This window comes from Pyrus communis, chromosome 4 (assembly GCF_963583255.1).
Source record: "Pyrus communis chromosome 4, drPyrComm1.1, whole genome shotgun sequence".
Classification (NCBI taxonomy): Eukaryota; Viridiplantae; Streptophyta; class Magnoliopsida; order Rosales; family Rosaceae; genus Pyrus; species Pyrus communis.
The window spans coordinates 9,261,832-9,280,681 of record NC_084806.1 but is presented as its reverse complement, the minus strand read 5'-3'; the positions used below and the strand labels follow the sequence as shown (position 1 = coordinate 9,280,681).

General features: G+C 36.4%; 1 protein-coding gene across 1 annotated transcript; it reads left to right on the top strand.

Annotated features, from left to right (window-relative positions):
* Positions 1–17,595: 17,595 nt before the first annotated feature.
* On the top strand, positions 17,596–18,629 carry LOC137730882 (transcription factor bHLH147). Its single transcript, XM_068469881.1, has one exon. It carries the CDS (start codon positions 17,814–17,816, stop codon positions 18,468–18,470), a length of 657 nt encoding a protein of 218 aa, XP_068325982.1. The 5' UTR covers positions 17,596–17,813; the 3' UTR covers positions 18,471–18,629.
* Positions 18,630–18,850: the final 221 nt, after the last annotated feature.

The following is an 18,850-nucleotide window of genomic DNA, read 5'->3' as shown; positions in this document are numbered from 1 at the left end:
CTGTTGTTTGTGGCCTGAGACTGAGGTTTATTCGGATTCATACCTCCCTCATCGACAGCCCCCCCGACCATGATGTTGATCATTTTTTTGTGAAGCCAGCGGGTGACGTTCATTTAGAGTGAGCCTGTCAGCATCAGCTTCCAGAGATGGCAAGATCAAGGCAAAGGCAACACATGCTACGAGTAAGGTCCTCATGGAGATTAAACTAATTCAACCCTGAAAGTAAAATTACAAACAGGTGCGTGTAAGTACTGCAAGTAATTAAGTAATTAACTAGCTACTAATTAATCAAAGTGTTATTAATTAACAAGACATGAATAACAAACAAACAAAATCCTGAGAAAAATAACAAACAAACAGAATAATAATTAGGGTTTGTGGAAGATACCCAACACGTTTTGTTATAAGAGATTAATGTCTGAAGTGGCAATCAAAGGTGTCATTTTTATAGGTGACTTTGGCCTACCAAAGTTAGTGTATTTTCACCTGTTGTAGATAATTAGATAATTGGAGGTTAATTAAGGGCTGGTTTGGAGTTGCCTAATTTTTTTAAAAGCAACTTCTTAAAAAAGTTGGGGCATTAATTGTGTTTGATAAATGATTTTTTTTTTTTTTTTTTAAATCAAGGGTACAAAATAACAGAAATCAGAAACAACTTTACACATGTTTTTCGAAAAAGCTTTTTTTATTTTTTATTATTGGAGGTAGGTGAACAATACCAAGTAATGAGCCTCTCATATTAACAATTATACCCCCATATTTTCTTGTTGCTAAACGCACTTTTTGTGTTATAGTTTATCAAACACTTGCTTACTTTTTTTTTCATAGATGTTTATTCTCACAGCACATCAGAAATAATTTCAAAAAAAAAAAAAAAAAAAAAAAAAAAAAAAAACACAACAACTTCAAACTAGCCTTAAAAGATAAGTAAAACTCATAGCACTAATTAAATGAGAGATTTTAGGTTCGAATCTCGTGGATGGCGATTTTGATACCAAATTAGATTGTCCATTATGTGTCTTAGTCAAACTTCTTTTTTTTTTTAATGTAAACTATATCGTTGCACTAAAAACGAAAAATTATAAAGAAAATACGCAGAGGAGGCTTATAACGCTGTGGCAATTATGGGTCGAGATGCTATGGCCATTGTTGACTTTTTATTATTAAAAAATGAATATGGTCCGCGATCTAAATCTTTTTAGAAAAAATTATTATACGGTACCTGAAAGTTACGTGGTATAATCGATTTTACATGATAAAATATGTGAATAATAAGATTGATAGTTCTCACTTTTACGGCACATGTGAACTTTTTAGGGTTCAGTCTTGTAACATCATAAAGTGGACATGTCCATGTTGAAAGAAACACACACAAGTTCAAACCATGTTTTCTGTAATTTGTTACTTTGGAAATTATCTATACATTCAAATTTTTAAAAGGAAAACTAATGAAAAGTTTAAAAAAATTTAGTTTTAATAAAAAATTACAAATAAAAGTGTAGTGAATAGTTTCAGAAAAAAGATAAAATATGATTTTTCGTTAAAAGTGAACATTATCGAAAGTGTATCGTTAAAACTTCCATTTTTAAAACGCACAATAGTCTAGCTAGATTTCGCATAAATCTATGAAACGCATCGCATGCCGTTGCAAACTCGCAGCGTTGTCATCTTCTATAATCTAAATGAGATAAATATTAAAATAGCAAAAGAGTGGTTTAAGAGCTCTTGGTATCCTTTCTTTTCCCGGTTTTTGAGCATTTTTATCCATGAACTCTTTACAATTAGTGTCTGATAATGGTTTATCCGGAACATTGGGAAATTACTCATAGCAAGTTCTACACCATCCCTTGCTATATGTATGTGTGTTATAAATGAGGTTCTATTATGCAACTAATCACTACACACATCTTTTGATATTTAGATAAAAAAATATGGTATCGATCAAACAAGCATGAACGAACGGCCGTACAATAAGAGTTTTGTCCGAACTTTTAACTCGGTCAGGGAAAAAGAGAATCACACTCCAACATATTACAAATGAGGTTAATCATGATAGTAGAAATCCGTCGTTTTTGATCTTGACGAATTTGTATTTATAAAAAAATAGACACCTTTGACAAATGAACAAAGCCACGCGAGATGAGAGGTGGTTTAACTAATGGATCTCCGATGCCTTCAAAAAAAAAAAAAAAAAAAAAAAAAAAACAGTCCAGAGCTTGGTTGCGTAACGAAAGCCTAACATAATGTGTAGGGTTTGCTTGGACATGTGTCAGCATACGATTGGCCAATCATTCATGGGACGGATGAAGAAAGAATTATACCAAGGATATAATATGTTGGGATTATCTTGTAATATTCTTGATTGAATATGATTGTGATTCCTTGTTTGATGGAGTTTATCTTCAATTATAAAAGCATAACGATAAGATTTAGTAATTAATCTTATTTTTAATATATTTGACTTTTCTCATTGCCATGAACAAAAGAGCTCGATGAGATTGTGGTCTGTTGCTCAAACCTTTAAAGATGCGTATGAATTAAATGTGAGCCTCGTCAATTTAATAAGGACATTCTCATCTTTCACTGGTAAAAACTCACATGTCAGCTCCATAGTTTTTCAAATTGTTTTTGCTGCACAAAATGAAATATCATAAGTCTTGTAATATCAGACACCCGAAAAAACCCTCATTATAGTTTGCAAATTATTTTATTTTAGGATAATCTTGTGTTCCCCTATGGAACCTAGTTGTCCTCTCACCTATGATTAATAAAAAATAAAAAGCTAGACGATATCGTCGCCCTCACAGCTCCACGCCTTTTACGAGGCATGCATATCATGAGTTCAGATGCCGGTGCGGTTTTGTGGGAGAGTGCGATGCCAACCAGTTGTGGGATTGCGAGGGACAGCGACCGCCTGATGAAAATTCAACGCGAAAGTAATTATATTGTTTTTTTCATAAACGAGTGTAAAGCTACGCACAATCTGTATCAACAGTGACTGCCTAATTTCGATACTAATTTCTTCTAGAATTATTTCTGCCTAATTTCATTAGAATTTTTTCAGTATGCTTAAAACACAGACACATACTTTATATGTTATTATACAAGTGAATGAACACTTGAAAAAGAAAATAAAAACCTTCCCTCTACTTGTATAATGACATATAATGTACGATTCCGTGTTCCGAACGAGCATATTAAAAGATCTTTTCAATTTCACGGTGTAGGGATGATGGTATCGAAATCGTCGTATTAGAAACCCAGAATTGAAAAGCTATCAAGATTCCAATCGTCGTAAATATAAAAAATAAAAAATAAAAAAAATTATCGTAAAATCAAAATAGAATTTGACAAGATACCATTTTTTTATTTAAATCAGGAAAAAATATAAAATTTTATAATTTATTTTTAATTTTTCTATGCTAAGTGACAAAGGTTTTCGATGAAAATTGACTGTCTTAGAAAATATGGGTGGAAGACTAGGAGTTATGAGTGTCAACTGAAAGAAAAAAAAATTTAAGTGGAAGATTTGGTGTAGAAGTTCAGTGGAAGCTAACACTGCATTACAAGATTTAGTGAAGAAATTTAGTGGAATCTAATAATGTATTACGAGATGGCTGTGGTGTCATGCCCAAAAATATATCATTAATGACTAATCATTGTGATTTTTTTTACATGAGTACCATACTATCACCATGTTTACCAATGTTTGATGTTTATGACCTCGGATTTTTTACATGGGTTCTATACCGTGTTTTCATGACATAAAACCTCGTTGGTAATAATTGTAATTTGTTTGTATTGATGAATTATAAACGATATTAATATTGTCTACTATCTAAAAGATTTAGTTGTCTACATTTTTTTTACCCTTCACAATTTTAAATTTTATCCATCCCCTAACAATTTTTGACTTCGTCACTACACACACACATAAGACATAAGCTTCATTAATAGATCGATCTTCTTTCAAGTCTCTTTACTACCTAGGCTTTTCATAGTTAAAGTTGAAGCTAGAATATTGGTTGCTAGTGCAGTTGTCTGTAAAATAGTAACGGTGAACGTCTGGTGCTGAATCCGAATTTGAACATGCTCCAAATTAGGGAACTTTAACGAAAAACCATATTTTTACAATAAAAAGCCAATCTTAGTACTATTTATTTTACCCTTTATTTTATCCTTATCGTTAAAACTCAAAGTTTTTAAGCTATTTTCATTAGTTTTCCTTCCAAGCTACCTAAGAGTCGGGTTCACATAATCTTCATCATTATTTTTCGTGGCTCTAGATTTGCCTTTGTTTTGATCTGTGGCCACGTCATTCTTATCAGTGTCTTTAGCACCATTAGCAACGCCCGTTGGAACAACATCGACGACGACGTTTAGGTTACTTTTCGGTTGTTCAGTAGTCAGCTTGCGATCACAGTTGGCTCTTATCTTCTGTTTCTCCTCAAAACTTAGCCTTTTCGCACTAGCTTGCAAAAACCAAGACAAAATCAATGTTTCAAATTTCCACAATACAGTTGATATTTTTTTGGAAATATTCTAAAAAATAAGAGAAAATATGAAAATGGGGAGTGAAGTTTAAACTTCACCTCATATCGGAGAAACTCTTAATTTTAGGCTAAAATAGACATATATCGTCGATATTTCTGACATTTCCATTAAATATCAGAGAAACTTTTATATTTCGTCCAAACCAATGTTTGAAAATCCCTAAAGTTTCATTTTAAATTTTCATCATTCCATCGAAAGCAATCGATATCGATATTCGATATATCTGTCAATATTTTCACAATTTGCATATCGACATTTCCACCGATACCAATATTTTAAACATCAGACAAATGCAACCAACAACACAAGTACTGACGATGAGGTTTAGTAGAAAACGATATATGTTACATAATTACTAGCTAATTAGGGTTTCATAAGGTAAACTATAACTCGTACATTTTGCTAACTAATAATACTTACGGGAGCATGGTGGCTATTTATACATAAACATTTTTGAGTTACTGTTGTAGACATGTAAATTTCAGCGAAATAAATACTCAACAACATATTAAAATTTCGACATGTCAAGATTTACGTGGCATGCATCGTGTGTCTCACAAATCATGCACATGAAATGTAACTCATCAAAACCGGACAAGTCATCAAGAGTGACACACGTAGACATTTGGCAAAAAGTAATTAAGGTATTATCTTTATTAATTCTTTAATTAATTTTAACTTAAATCAAACAAATTAATTGATTTAAATTTAAAACAAATGAAATGCCAAATTGGAGGAGATTGGCCAAATCAAGGATGGCCAAAATAACGATGAAATGTGATTGATTTGTTTGATTTAGAACAAAGGTTATCTTAAATTTAAATTATTTGATGACGTCAAATCACGAAACAAGACCAAAATCAAGTACAGGTTCCTTCACCAATTAATCAAAGCCAAATCAAGCCTCAATCAAAACTTGGAAGAGCCTATAAATAAGAGACTCTAAAGAAGGGGCCTCTCACATCCACACATCCTGAGAGGCTCAAACACCTAAACACTTGTGTTCTTCATCTAACTCGTGGAGAATCAACAAGCACAATATATACACATGCTGATTTATCCACACCAAAGTTGAACACCACCCACCACGTGAAACCGCTCATGGTCCTGCTTCGTTCAAGATCAAGTCTTGATGACCTTTGAAGAAATCACGTCTCTGCAACCCTAGATCAACCACATACACACATCTTCGGACATCAAATTAGAGCATTAAGTTTTGTACTAAGAGATTGTAACCCTAAACTCATTAATATAAATTCATTATTTTGTATACGTGTTCTTATTTTATTCGTTGCAAGAAACTTGGTGTTTACAACTTTGTTTGGAGAAATGGAGGGTACATGTTATTTTTCTTATGAGCAGTTCATTAGGACTATAAAAACGATATTAAGCAGTGGGTGAAGTTTTCATGGCCAGTGGCCAACAAAATAAGTAATGGTGATCATAAAATATTAATTAAACTTTGATAATTAAGGGATTTTCATTGGTGCTAATATTAATTTACTTAATAATTAACTTATTATAGTGCATTGCGTTTCCATTTTAATTAGGAGAAAAGCATTAGGTGATAATGCAGTTTAGTCTAACTTTTTTTTTTTTTTTTTAACAGTAGTCTACATGCAATAATAACAATGAAGAACATTCCGAATTTTTTCTTTACTGTAACTTTAACCTCTATTTGATAATCATTTTGACGTGGCGTGATAAATAGAAAGATACGAGAAAATTTTAATTGATAATAATATGAAAGATAACAAACAAGATCTATTTATAATAGGGGAAACTTGATATAAGTCTAATTTTTTGAGCCAATAGTAAGAATAGTCCGGTTTATTAAAATAAGTTCAATACCTTAAATTTAATTATTTTATTATCAATAATTATGTCTGCAATGAAAAAATTTTATTGTAAAAATCAAATTTCTTCCTAATTATCTCTTTGATTATTTCTTTATATTTATTTTTTTGTTATTTCTTGTTCTTCCTCCTGCTTTAATCCATTTATAGATTTTATTTTAATTTTTATAATCAACCTATATCACAAGTTAATTGTATTTATCTACCTATACGACATATTCTTTTTCATAGTCAACCTGTCACAGATTAATGTGTCTTGCTTGTAGGTATATTATGTTTTTTTTCTACCCTTTAGTTAGGTTTCACATCTCACTTATATGTATAATATACATTCATATATTTGCTACTTGAGTTAGGGTAGAATGTTTTGCAGATAGATTTATGTTAGTATATTAGTTTTTTTGTTATAAGATATTAATTAGATATTTTGACACACCCTGAATCTAAATGTGGAGCGTGCTGGCCGTCACGTGAGGGTGACGTAGCCAAATGCACAGTGCGGAAGCAAGAGAGTGAAAATAAAGAGAGGAAGAAAATAAAGTTGCCAAGATAATTAACAATAAAAGATCAGTAAGTACTAGTGACAAACATAGAAGGAAAAATGCAAAGTAGGAGTTCCAGTATCCTAGGTGCAGTCCAGAACAAACAAACACTACACAAGTGACTACTAGAAAATCCTACATGGAGGGTGCTCTGTCAGAACTGCCTCGATGCCTCTTCCGTCACCCATGTCCTCGCTACCTAAAACCTAGAGGGGCGCAAAACAGAAAACGTGAGTGGGCAAAAACAAAGTTGTTTTTTCAAACCATTTCAATGTCAAATACTAACCTCTCTCTGTAAAACCCGTATACTTTCCAGAAAATATTATACATACTTGTATATCAAATCATGCTAAAAATGATAAAACTCATATATGCCATGCCAGATATATGTCGTGCCAAAATATCCGATCAACAATATAAGCATCAAGCAGGTGAGATAACACAAATCATAATATGCTGATAATATCAACACGTCAGCCGGAGTCACCCAAAGTGACCTGTACGGCTGAATCTATAGCTCATCAACCACTATCCTGCACACGAGTCGGAACCACCTAAAGTGGTCTGTATGACAGGCTGGGTGTAAATAAATACGCTCTAGTGCTACGATCACGTGAAGGCTGTGCGAAGTATCGCAAGTCACCTACGAGTTGGAACCACCTAAAGTGGTCTGTACGACAGGCTGGCACCTGCCTTGGATCCAAGGTAAGCGTACGGTGTGGGAAGTGAACGATCACGTGAAGGCTAGGCCCTACTCTGGCGGAGCACAATCACCGAGATGCAGGAATATAAGCTATAACTCAATCTTATCAACACCACATCTATCACTAACAAACATACTCACCTGACTTACCTGAGCGTCCGCGGCACCAAAGCATACATAAATGCAACTACTAATGCATAACTAAATATGCAAACACTATGCATGGCATTTTAAAAACATATAAACATTTAACTGCATTCTCTGGAAAATTCTCAAGTATATAGGTATATACGGAAAACCTAAAGCCCACTCATTGATACGTAGAAGGATCGTAAGCCCCGAGCCTCGCGTGGCTGCACTCGTCCTCCGGATAGTCCTCACCTATATGCGAAACAACTATAAAAACGTCAATTTAACGCACATAACCAACCTTAGATAATAACTTCTCATACATTGCTCAATTGGGATGTTTGAATATACCAACGTGATTTACTCAATCCCACGAACATCCCCATATTTTAAAAATAATTTTCTGACCTCCCACGCGCCCCCACACGCCAGCCAAGGCACGGCCAGACGCGCTGGCCACGCACGGGCACGTGCCTGGCACGCATGTGGAACCCTAACGGTGCTAGGGAATATTCCGTTAAAACCCTAACAGACGTTAACGGCCGTTACCTGACGCCGTTAGAATATTTCGTTAGCTTTAACGGAATATTCTCCTTCTTCGCCGGTGAGCCTCATCTGTTGTCGCCGTCTGCAACTCGATTTCTCGCTGGAAAATTGGAAAATTTTCAAACTTCAATATCTTCTTCAATTCTCAACCAAATTCCATGAAATTGGTACCAAAATGAAGCTTACAACGAGTAGAACAAAACCTTACCACTTTGGAGACCCAAAACCAATGGAATCTCGCCGGAAAAACTCACGATATTCCGGCTAAACCTGCAACTCCCTAAAACTGGGCTTCCCGACGTCCAAAACACTTCAAAATTGTTCCCCGAGCTTCGTGAAAAGGTTCCAAAGCTTCCTAGAACCTTAAAAACTTCTAAAAACCTCACGATCACGTGTGCATGAACAGTGCACCAAAACTGGGTTCACGGGTTTTTGAAGACCTCACGTCAATTTAAGGGTATGGATGAGCTCCTGAGCTTACAAGGAACACAAAGGTAACCTCCTCGACGTTGATCTGTGACAGTAGAAGATAGTTTGGGGTTCGTCGATACTTTTGCAAAGGAAATGGAAGAAACTGGAAGAAAATTCGAGTGAGAAGGGAGAGAGGAAAAGTCCACGAGTGTGTGTGTGTGTGATCCAGATGGCAGCCACAAACAAAAACAATTCAAACAACACCCTACAACGCTAAATAACGTCCAGGGGCAAAATTATCATTTCACACTAACGGTACAAAAATCGGGACGGGTTGTCACATATTTTGGAGTTGGAAAATGCATAATATTAAAAGATTTTAATTGATTTTTAATATTTTTAAAAAATATAAAATGAGTATAAAAGAAATAAAAACATCTAATTAAATAATTGGACTCACTCCTAAAAGCACTTTATGTTTTTAGACCTGAATCTAAAAGCCCCTTTATAATATAACTTAATCCTAAATGTATAAGAAAATAATTAACAAATAACAAAATATCGAAAATGAACCCAAATTTGCAAATTCTTTTAGCCTAATTTGCACTTTTCAAGTTGACTTTCGATCAACTTCGGCGTTTGATCAACATCACATCTAGTTTTTAATTTTAATTTTATTTATTGAGTTATTAAAATCCAAAATTTGAATACAATTTAAATTGTTTTCCCCTTCAAATATTCCTTGACTTATCCCTTCTCACCACCTCTCTTCATCCTTCTATGTTCCTCATTAATCCTACCATATAATTTCTCTCTATGTCTAATAAAAACTTAAAGCAAGAACAAAATCGTTATCAAACAAACTTTTAAGAATGCAAGAGCTGTATTTTTTTTTTACCCATATAACATCAATACTGCATGTTGTTCATTTTCTAATGACGATGACATACTTACTAGGATGGCGTTGATGCAAAATTTGGATCAACTTTTACCATGTATTGAGCCTTCTAATCTTACAATCTTTTTCTGATTAACCATTTGACTTTCAATTAGGTTTTGAGACTTTTATTTTGCATTGATCTACAAATAAAAATTTGAACCCATGACACATTAGGTTAAGAGAGAGTAGAGAGTAAAACACAAGTGCTAGGATGGCGTTGATGCAAATTTTGGATCAACTTTTACCATGTATTGAGCCTTCTAATCTTACAATCTTTTTCTGATTAACCCCTTGACTTTCAATTAGGTTTTGAGATTTTTATTTTGCATTGATCTACAGATAAAAATTTGAACCCATGACGCATTAGGTGAAGATAGATTAGAGTCTAAAACACAAATGCAGCTTTTAAAAACGCCCTTAACTGAACTGAATGGACATAATAACCCTCAACTAAGCTGAAAGTGGGCCTATATACAAGCCCATATTAAGTTTAATTGAGCCATTTTGGGATGGACCTCTCTCGAGTCTCTTCTTTCTCGTTTCTTCTTCATCCTTAGGCCTTAGGCCCATATATACCATCATTTCCCAAACGCGCTCTTAAAAAAAAAAACCAAAAGAAAAAAAAAGGGAAAATCAAAACTCATTTATCTCCCGCCAAGCAAACGAACCAGAGAAAATGAGAGAGAACCAAACACCGCTCAAGGACCAATCCCGACCTGCAAAGCTCGTGACTCCCCTTCCCAAGAAGAAGGTACGATTTCGAAATCTTCCGCATCTTAACGTTAGATTTCGATCGATATTTCTCATCCTCCGAGTTCTCTGGCAGATTCCGAAGAAGAGCTTGAACACCGTCTTTTCCGCAGTTTCCGAAGACGAACCGGTGGAGAATTTCAAGCTTTCAGTCGATTACACTCCTGTTTCTGCGAATTCCAATGTTTCAGTGGATTTCACTCCGAGTTCTGTGATTTCTGATGTGGATTTCACCGAGGTAAGTTTCAATTTCAATCCCATTTTTTGAAATTTCGCGCTATATATTTCAAATCCGACTTTCGTTTGGATTTACTGGTTTATTTCTCTTGATTGCTTATGATTTTTAGCTCAGACCGATTGGATTTGAATCGATCTTAATGTGACTGTTTGGTTACTAAGACAATGTCGGAATGAAATGAAATTGCTGTTTGGTTTGAAATCGACTGTGATTGTGACGATTTCAATTGTGTATTTTATCATTTAGAGTCTGATGCTGATGCCGGATCCACCTTTGTCGGCTTCATCAGAGACATTGTTTCAGTCCGATCTCTCACCGTCTCCGGAGGCTAGTGTTAATAAGAATGGACCGGGCAATGTCTCTCTGAGTACTGGTAAATCGAGCGAATTTGATGGATCGAACTTTGGTTCTGTGGAGGCTGACATTGTAGCTAGATTTCTCAGGCAAGCGCGGTCTCAGGTCTTGAATTCTGAGCTGGATACTAAATCTAAGAAGATTCTGGATGCACTGGTTGAGATTGTCATAGAGGAGCTCCACACTTCACCTGCAGAGAGGGACCGGCTTGCTGAACTTCTGACAGCAAAAGCTTACATAACGATGGCGTGTTTCATGTTCTGGATGATTGCATTGGCTGTATGGGTGTTCAGCTCTGGAAGCCGAAGCAATTTTCGTGGACCTCTGCCTACTTGATCAAGCCTGAGCGGTAAGACCTTTGTCGCGTGCCTTAGTGGTTTTTATTTTACTGTTCCACTTGATTTTTTCCAATTTTGAGCTGATAAAAATACTCTTGTTCTTGGTGTTATGCTCATGGTTGTGGAATTGCACAGTTCACAATGGATAGTTATATCTATATCTGAAAGATTAGTTTTGTGTACATGTCTATGCTCGTGGTGTTTGCTTGTGACTAGTGAGAATTTGATTGAAGTATATATTATTCTTGTGTACATATTAATATTTATGCTCTGACTTTGGTATGGATCGTTATCCACTCCGATCCAATCCTAGTCACCAAACGAGGCCGAATGTGATATTCTGGTGACTCCAATTTAATCTTAGTAATTTTGTGTTCTGTGACTTTCAGCATGACACTCCATTAGTTTGTAACTCCATTAGTTCTGTGATATTCTGGTAATTGCATTGGACCCTCCTAGGCTTTTTACAAGGACATTTTTGGGCCTTTCTGTTGTGCAATTCTTGTTTCTTTTCTTTTGGCCCACATGAATAGGTTAACATGTCCGCATTTTAATTTAGTGTACTGGGTTGGGCCCATTTTTTGGCCCATGAGTACACATGTCCACATTTGTGCAATCTTGTCAATGCGTTGGAGAGGACATTGATGCCCTAATATAAGCTTATTTAGGTTGATGCTTACGTTGCATGGAAATAGAACTCCTGTTATCAGCATCTGGTTTTCCTTGTTCGGAAAATCATTCTGAAATCTAGTTTCAACACCGTACTTCTGAAGTCACATGTCGGCTATTGATTTAATTATGTGAGTTTGATCAAGGATTTTAGACCTGGTTTGGTACTGAGGTGATTCTGAAAAAAGCTGCTATCAAAAAAAGCTAGGAGTTGTTTTTGTGTTTGGTAAACACTCAGCTTCAGCTTTTTTTCACAGTTTTGGATGAAAAAAAGCCAAAAACAAGAAGCTGCAAAACCTAGCTTTGAAAAACCAGCTTTTTTTCACATCTGTTTTACATAAAAGTTTACCAAACACTCTAATACTGCTTTTTTTTTTCAAAAGCACTTTTACAAAAAAGTTTACCAAACACTCGCTGCTTTATTTCACAGCTGCTTATTCTCACAGCACAGCAGAAGCAACTTTTTTTCAAAGCACAGCAATACCAAACCAGCCCTTAGTCAAATGGTTCTGTCCGTCGTCTAGAAGCAGTTATGTGTGCCCCAAAGATGAAATTCCAATATACTAAACATTTGATTCATCTCAGAAGATTATTGGTAATGCAAAAATCGGTTGCTTGAGCCTCCTGGTTTAACCACCAACTAGTTTGCTTAATTTGTCATTCTGTTAGTACGGGGGTATCATGATGCTCATCATTTTGTCTGTTTAAATAGGCTGTTTATCCTTTTGTCTGCTTGCTCTCTACCTGTATTTCAATTGGAACAGAAGGAAGAAAAACCAGTCAAACCTTAGGGGTCAAAGAATTGTTCTAATTTACAGCACTAAACTATCTTAGGGAATAGATTAATGGAGGGGAGGTGAATGTTTAGACGACAGCTATAAGTTGGTTTTTTTTCAAAAGCATATCTTCCTTCCAAGTTATTAATGATTTTCCTTTTAGACCTAATTGCTTTTATTTTATGGGATAAGGACACTGGAGAACAGGTGAAGGACGGGATAAGCGTCTACTGTGAGATCAACTTGCTGGAGCGAACCAATCAAATCGCGCCAACGAGTGGTCTGGACCAAAAGGTGAATGTCTTGTTTTTAATCTTGAAAATCATTTTTAGATTAATGATACAGTGAAAGAAAAGGAGAGCTAGCTGTACTTAAAAGCAAAGATTCTGGTTGGGTATAATACACAAAGGGAGAAGAGTTTTCTGTTGTTTAAACTTTAAAGTAGTGATTGGCATGATTAGAGGGAAAAACACTAAGAGCCACGGATGAAGATTCTGTGTTGCAATCATTGGTTTGGTTATGTTCTTCAATCTTCCCCCTAAACAAATTTATCATAACGCCAAAAACCTAGTTTAATCACATAGTAGGGCATATCTAGGTGCCCAATTAACATGCCACAAGTTTGCTTTTGTTTCTTAGAATTCTATTACATCCATACTTGGAGAACAATTTATATGTAACGGATTTCTATCTCCGTCTCTCTGCATCTCACATCATTTGATCAATCACATTATGAGATATGTAGAGATAAGAGGTAAAAAATCCTTTAACGGACCCGTTCTTCTCGCTCTACATCTTACACCACATTATAAGCCACATCCCGAAAGATGTAAAAGGACGGAAAACAAGACCCATTACAGGTAAGTTTTTGCCCACTAGGTTCGTGCTGTATTTGCTATAGAGATTAGAGATGTAAAAAAAAAAAAAAAAAAAAAAAGATATTTATAGGTCTAGTTCGGTATGGGATACGAACCGAAAATGGCATACCAAATCCCGAATCGAAAATTTTCAGGACAAAAATCCGACGACCGATCTTGAACCGAAACTTCAGGATTCCAGAAATATTTTTGGTATTTCAGGATTTCCCGAAACCGAACCTGCATCAAAATCAAATCATCTAGATTGAAATTGAAATCATTTGAACCTACATTAAAACCCCAAATTGAAATCAAAGAGAGTGACAGTGAATTGGTGGGGGAGGGGGGAAAGAGAGAGAGAGACAGAGACAGAGACAGTCAGACCGACCTGCATCCTCCTCCTGACCCGAGCCCCCAATTCGAAACCCCACGCACACAGAGAATGGAGAGAATTGGTGGTGGAGGATGAAGCCGTGAGGTGTGGTGGTGGTCAGAGTGGAGAGAGTTCGTCGGAGTCAGATTGTGAGAGGATAGGTGGCTGCTGAGCTTTAAATTCGAGAATGAGAGATAGAGTGAGTTGAGATTGAGTGAACTTAAGGCTTGAAGGTCTGAGTCATTCAAATGAAGCCACACTCTTGGTGAAGATCGATGATGCTATCACTTGAGTTGCTGCCATTCCTGCAACGTGTTTTTCAGTGAGGGATGAGAAGTCGAGAGAGAGAGATCAGGGAGGTTAGTCGAGAGAGAGGTGAATCACTTGTGTGATGTGGTCGGATTCGAAGATGGCAAATAAGGAGGAGGAGAGAGATTGAGAGAACTTGGCGAGGATGGGAGAGTAGGGTAAGGTCAGGTCAAGTCGAGAGAGAGTGATTGAGTGAGGGTTTTATTTGGATTCAACAGTTGAGATTAAATCTCAACCAAATCCAACGGCTGTTACAATTCCAAATATATATTTTTTATTTCGATTTGGTTTGGGATTACCAAACGAATGAAAATGTGAGATCGTTTCCCATACCAAAATTTCGAGATCGGTTTGGGATTGGGTACCGAAATTTTCAGGATTTTCGGTTTAGGATTTTTTTTGTTCGGTTTCGAAATTTTGTCGGTTTGGTTTGGAATTTTCAGTATTTTTTTTTTTCCATCCTAGATATTTATGATCATACTTCACACCAAACCACCAAAATCACCGGTCAGGATTTATTTCCAGAACCATTGATTTGAACCCATATTCACCATCACCTCCCAACCTTCATCTTTAATTTCTAGGTTTTTCTGGTGATTTCGTTGTCCCCTCCCACTTTATTGTGCCTCAATTGTTTGATTGTGTCTGTTACAGGGGAGGCAATCCCTCTGGTTCATCATAATACCGCCTTGTGGTGGATTTTTTAATCTTTCAAAAACACATTTTAAAGTTTCCTAGTACAATGCTCCTCAAAAGTGTTGGGATAAAACACATGCTAACCATGATTTTTGGTGAGAATTAGGATTAGGTTCATGATTAGCAAAACTTTAAGACATAAACTAAGCCCAAAATCGTAAGTGATGCGCGCATCCAGACTTTTTTTATCCCGTTGTCAGATTGTCAGCACTATTTCTTGTTTAAATTTTTTTTTTTTTTTTTTTTTTGATGTTATGATTTTGGACCAAATAATTGTTGTTAGATTTGGTATGGGAATATGTCTCCGGTGGTTTTCCTCCGAGTTGTGCCCGATGAAATGAACCTTGGATGGGATAATTTGGATATTTTATTATTTTTATTTTCGTTATTATTGTTAATTAACATCGAAGATAAAACAAAAAGAAGCATTGTAACATTAAGTGAGCAATGTGTAATTTGATCATACTTTTTAGGAGCACACAATAGTTAACCTATAGGTTATGGAAGCCAAACCAAAAACAAAAGAGAGGGTTTTTCTTGTATTATAAGAAAATAACGTGATTAGCGTGACCCCTTGTGATAATTAGGTCGCATATTGCGATTATAGTATGAGAAATATCTTGTTTTAATATACATAAAAACATTAGTGAAAGGGAAGAAGCCCCGTTGGGAGAGGAAATGTGGAGGTGGAGCATAACTGTCCACACATCAGAGGAAGAAAACTCCAAAAACCCCAACAAAGAACAAAAACAAAAACAAAAGGCCTGGAAGGGATAGCAAAAGTGCCAGAGAAACCAACCCACGTTGCACATGCATTTCTCCTTTTTTTTTATCATTTCTTTTCTGGATCACCACCGTTCACCCCATCCTACCCCCAATAATCCAATGCACGGAATGAGAACAAAATATTTTATGTGGGGGCCCCCCGATCTGGTCAATTAGTGGAAGCCAACACCACCACCATCCATCCAATAAAATTGTTACAGTTAATTGGCCCCCCAACCCAACCAAATCCAAATCCAAACCCGTTTCCTTAATCTTAATCTTCAATTTTTAATCCTTAATCTATCTTTTCATCATGTATTATTAGTTCATGTTTGTTGGGTTAAGCATATTATGTTATTTGGTGGCTTTCCTTTTCATTGGCAGGTGTTGCTTCTCACTATTTCCTCAACTAAACTTTGCCTTTTTTTCCTCTTAATTCTTTTTCATTTATTTTTTGTTACTACTTGACATTTTGGCTTTTTAATCAAAATGATCTTTGAGATTAACATAATTTTTTCACTTTGGTCTATGAGATTGTCCACCGTCAATCATTATAATCTTTCCGTGAAAGATCTCATTAAATTGAGGGTGTTTTGTCATATCAACCCATCCACTTGAACTAGTGGCTTCTTCAACATAGATCACATAACATAATTTAATGGAGATTTTTCACAACATGATTAAAATTATTGATGCCGATGGACAATCTCATGAACCAATTCTATAATTTTAAATTTGAAAGACCTATGCCAATCTCACGGATTGTTTTGGCTAAAAAGGCTCTCACTTTTTCTTACATTTAAACGTTCACTGGGGTTTTTGATATTGCGAGTTGGCTTAGCTTAGCTACTCATTAGGAAGATAAATAATTTAAGTTAACATATATAGTTGTATGATTGGTATCGTTTTAGTTTAGATGTTAAATTCAGGTAAAAGGTTTTATCGCAAACAGGACAATGGCAAAACCTTGTTTGTCAAAGGGAGGTCATTTTGGTATGTCATGCAACTTTCAGTACATTATTTGGCAATGAATGTAGCCTAGTAGGTTTAAGGGAACAAGATTGGACCTAAGCAAAGAAGGGGCAAAGGTTGATAACAATGCATAACTTATCATATTTGTTGGTTTATGATAAACATACAGTATTCAACTTAAAACTGTGTTGATAATAGAAAGAAAAATCCTAGAGTTTTCGAGTACTATTGTTTTCAGCCCACATCGTCATGTGAATTGAAACAAAACACGTGGTTTAATCAAATTCATTCACATAAAACACATGTTGCCAAATTGAGTTAAAGATGCCCATTGTTTTATGTATAAGTGAATTTCCGGTGCGCTTGACTACAAAATTAGAGAATAAAGATTAAAAAAGTACTCAGTTCATCTTTTCAAGTTATAAACAGCACACAATTCCATTTTACCCCTGGTAGGATGGTAATAAGGTAACACAGTAAGTAAAACTTCTTTCATAAGAATACTTTATTAATGTTTAGACTCTATATTATGCAAGAAAATGAATTTTAAAAGGAAGAGTTATGAGAACATTTTATCGTATTTCGTAAGTGATGAACTATTCTGATAGATATGATCTTTCTTTAACTTACTGTGTCCGAATCTTAAATCGTCATTCCTCCTCCTCCTTAACGGTAAATTAAAATAGTAATATCGATAGTAATTGAAATCTAATAAAGGACAATTTCCCAACAATAAATAGTGAGTGGGTTTGAAGGAAATGACGGATGCTGTCCTTTGATTCCTTTATAAGCCTCTTCGTATCGTTCCTCCTCTTCTTCCTCTCAACTCTCTCCGTCCCTCCCACTCTCCACCTGCAACAACCTCTGTTCCGTTCTCTCTCTCTCTCTCTCTCTCTAAACACTCCAATCCCACTTCTCCGTTTGATTAACAGAAAACCAAATCCCCCTCCAAGAACATTCCAATTCCAATTCCAATTCCCATTCCTCCGTTTGATTCCGAATCCCCCTCCCCAATTAAAGAGAGAATCAAACCCCATGGCATCGACTCTGATTTCGAATCCCATAGCCACCTCCGATCGAGCTCGGGATTCTTCTAGAAGGAAAAAGAAGAAGAAAATCCAGCCCAAGCAGGACCACCTCCACCACCAAGAACCCGCCCACAGCCAAGCCAAGTGGAAGTCCGAGGCCCAGGAGCACCTCTACTCCACCAAGCTCCTCCACGCCCTCACCCAGGTCTCCATTAACTCAGCACCCGACTCCTCCATCGCCGCCGCCAACTCCTCCGCTTCCTCTTCCATCCCACGACGCGGCCGAGCCGTTCGCGAGGCCGCCGACAGAGTTCTCGCCGTCGCAGCTAAGGGTAAGACCCGCTGGAGCCGCGCCATTCTCACCAGCCGCCTTAAAATCAAGTTCCGTCAGCATAAACGGCAGAGATCCGCCGCGGCGTCGGGGACCGGGTCGACCCGGCCCAAGAAATCCAAGTTCAGTGTCCACCGGCTGAAAGGGAAGGGCTTGCCGGCCGTGCAGAAGAAAGTACGGGTTCTGGGGCGGTTGGTTCCCGGTTGCCGGAAACAGCCGTTGCCGGTGATTCTAGATGAAGCGACTGATTACATCGCGGCTCTGGAGATGCAGGTCCGAGCCATGAGCCGGCTCACTCAGCTGCTCTCCGGTTCAACTTCCGGCTCCACTTGATTGGACGGCTTTGGCAAGTTGCCATTTGTCCGAATATCGATCAACCCTCTTTTTTTTATTAATTTTTTTCTCTCTTTTTTCCATTTGTCCTTTTTCGCTCTCTGTGCAAGTAATTGTCATTTAACCTGTTTTATACACTATGTCCAGCTCTTTTCTCTTTTTCTTTTTCAAGTAATTCTATTTCCATCCCAACACCACTAGTGGAAAAAAAAACTGCAGAAATAACCGAATTACGCAAGTCCTCTATCACCGTAGTACAGAAGAATGTTGCTCTTGCTTTACAACGGAAGTTGACAAAAAAAAAAAATATTCCAATTATTATTATTGTGTGAAATTACATTTCTGCTCTATATTTCTTATTCATATTTTATTTTTATTAG

Bases quoted from the DNA above. Each gene is read 5' to 3' on its own strand.
- LOC137730882 (XM_068469881.1), top strand. From the start codon at position 17,814: ATGGCATCGACTCTGATTTCGAATCCCATAGCCACCTCCGATCGAGCT.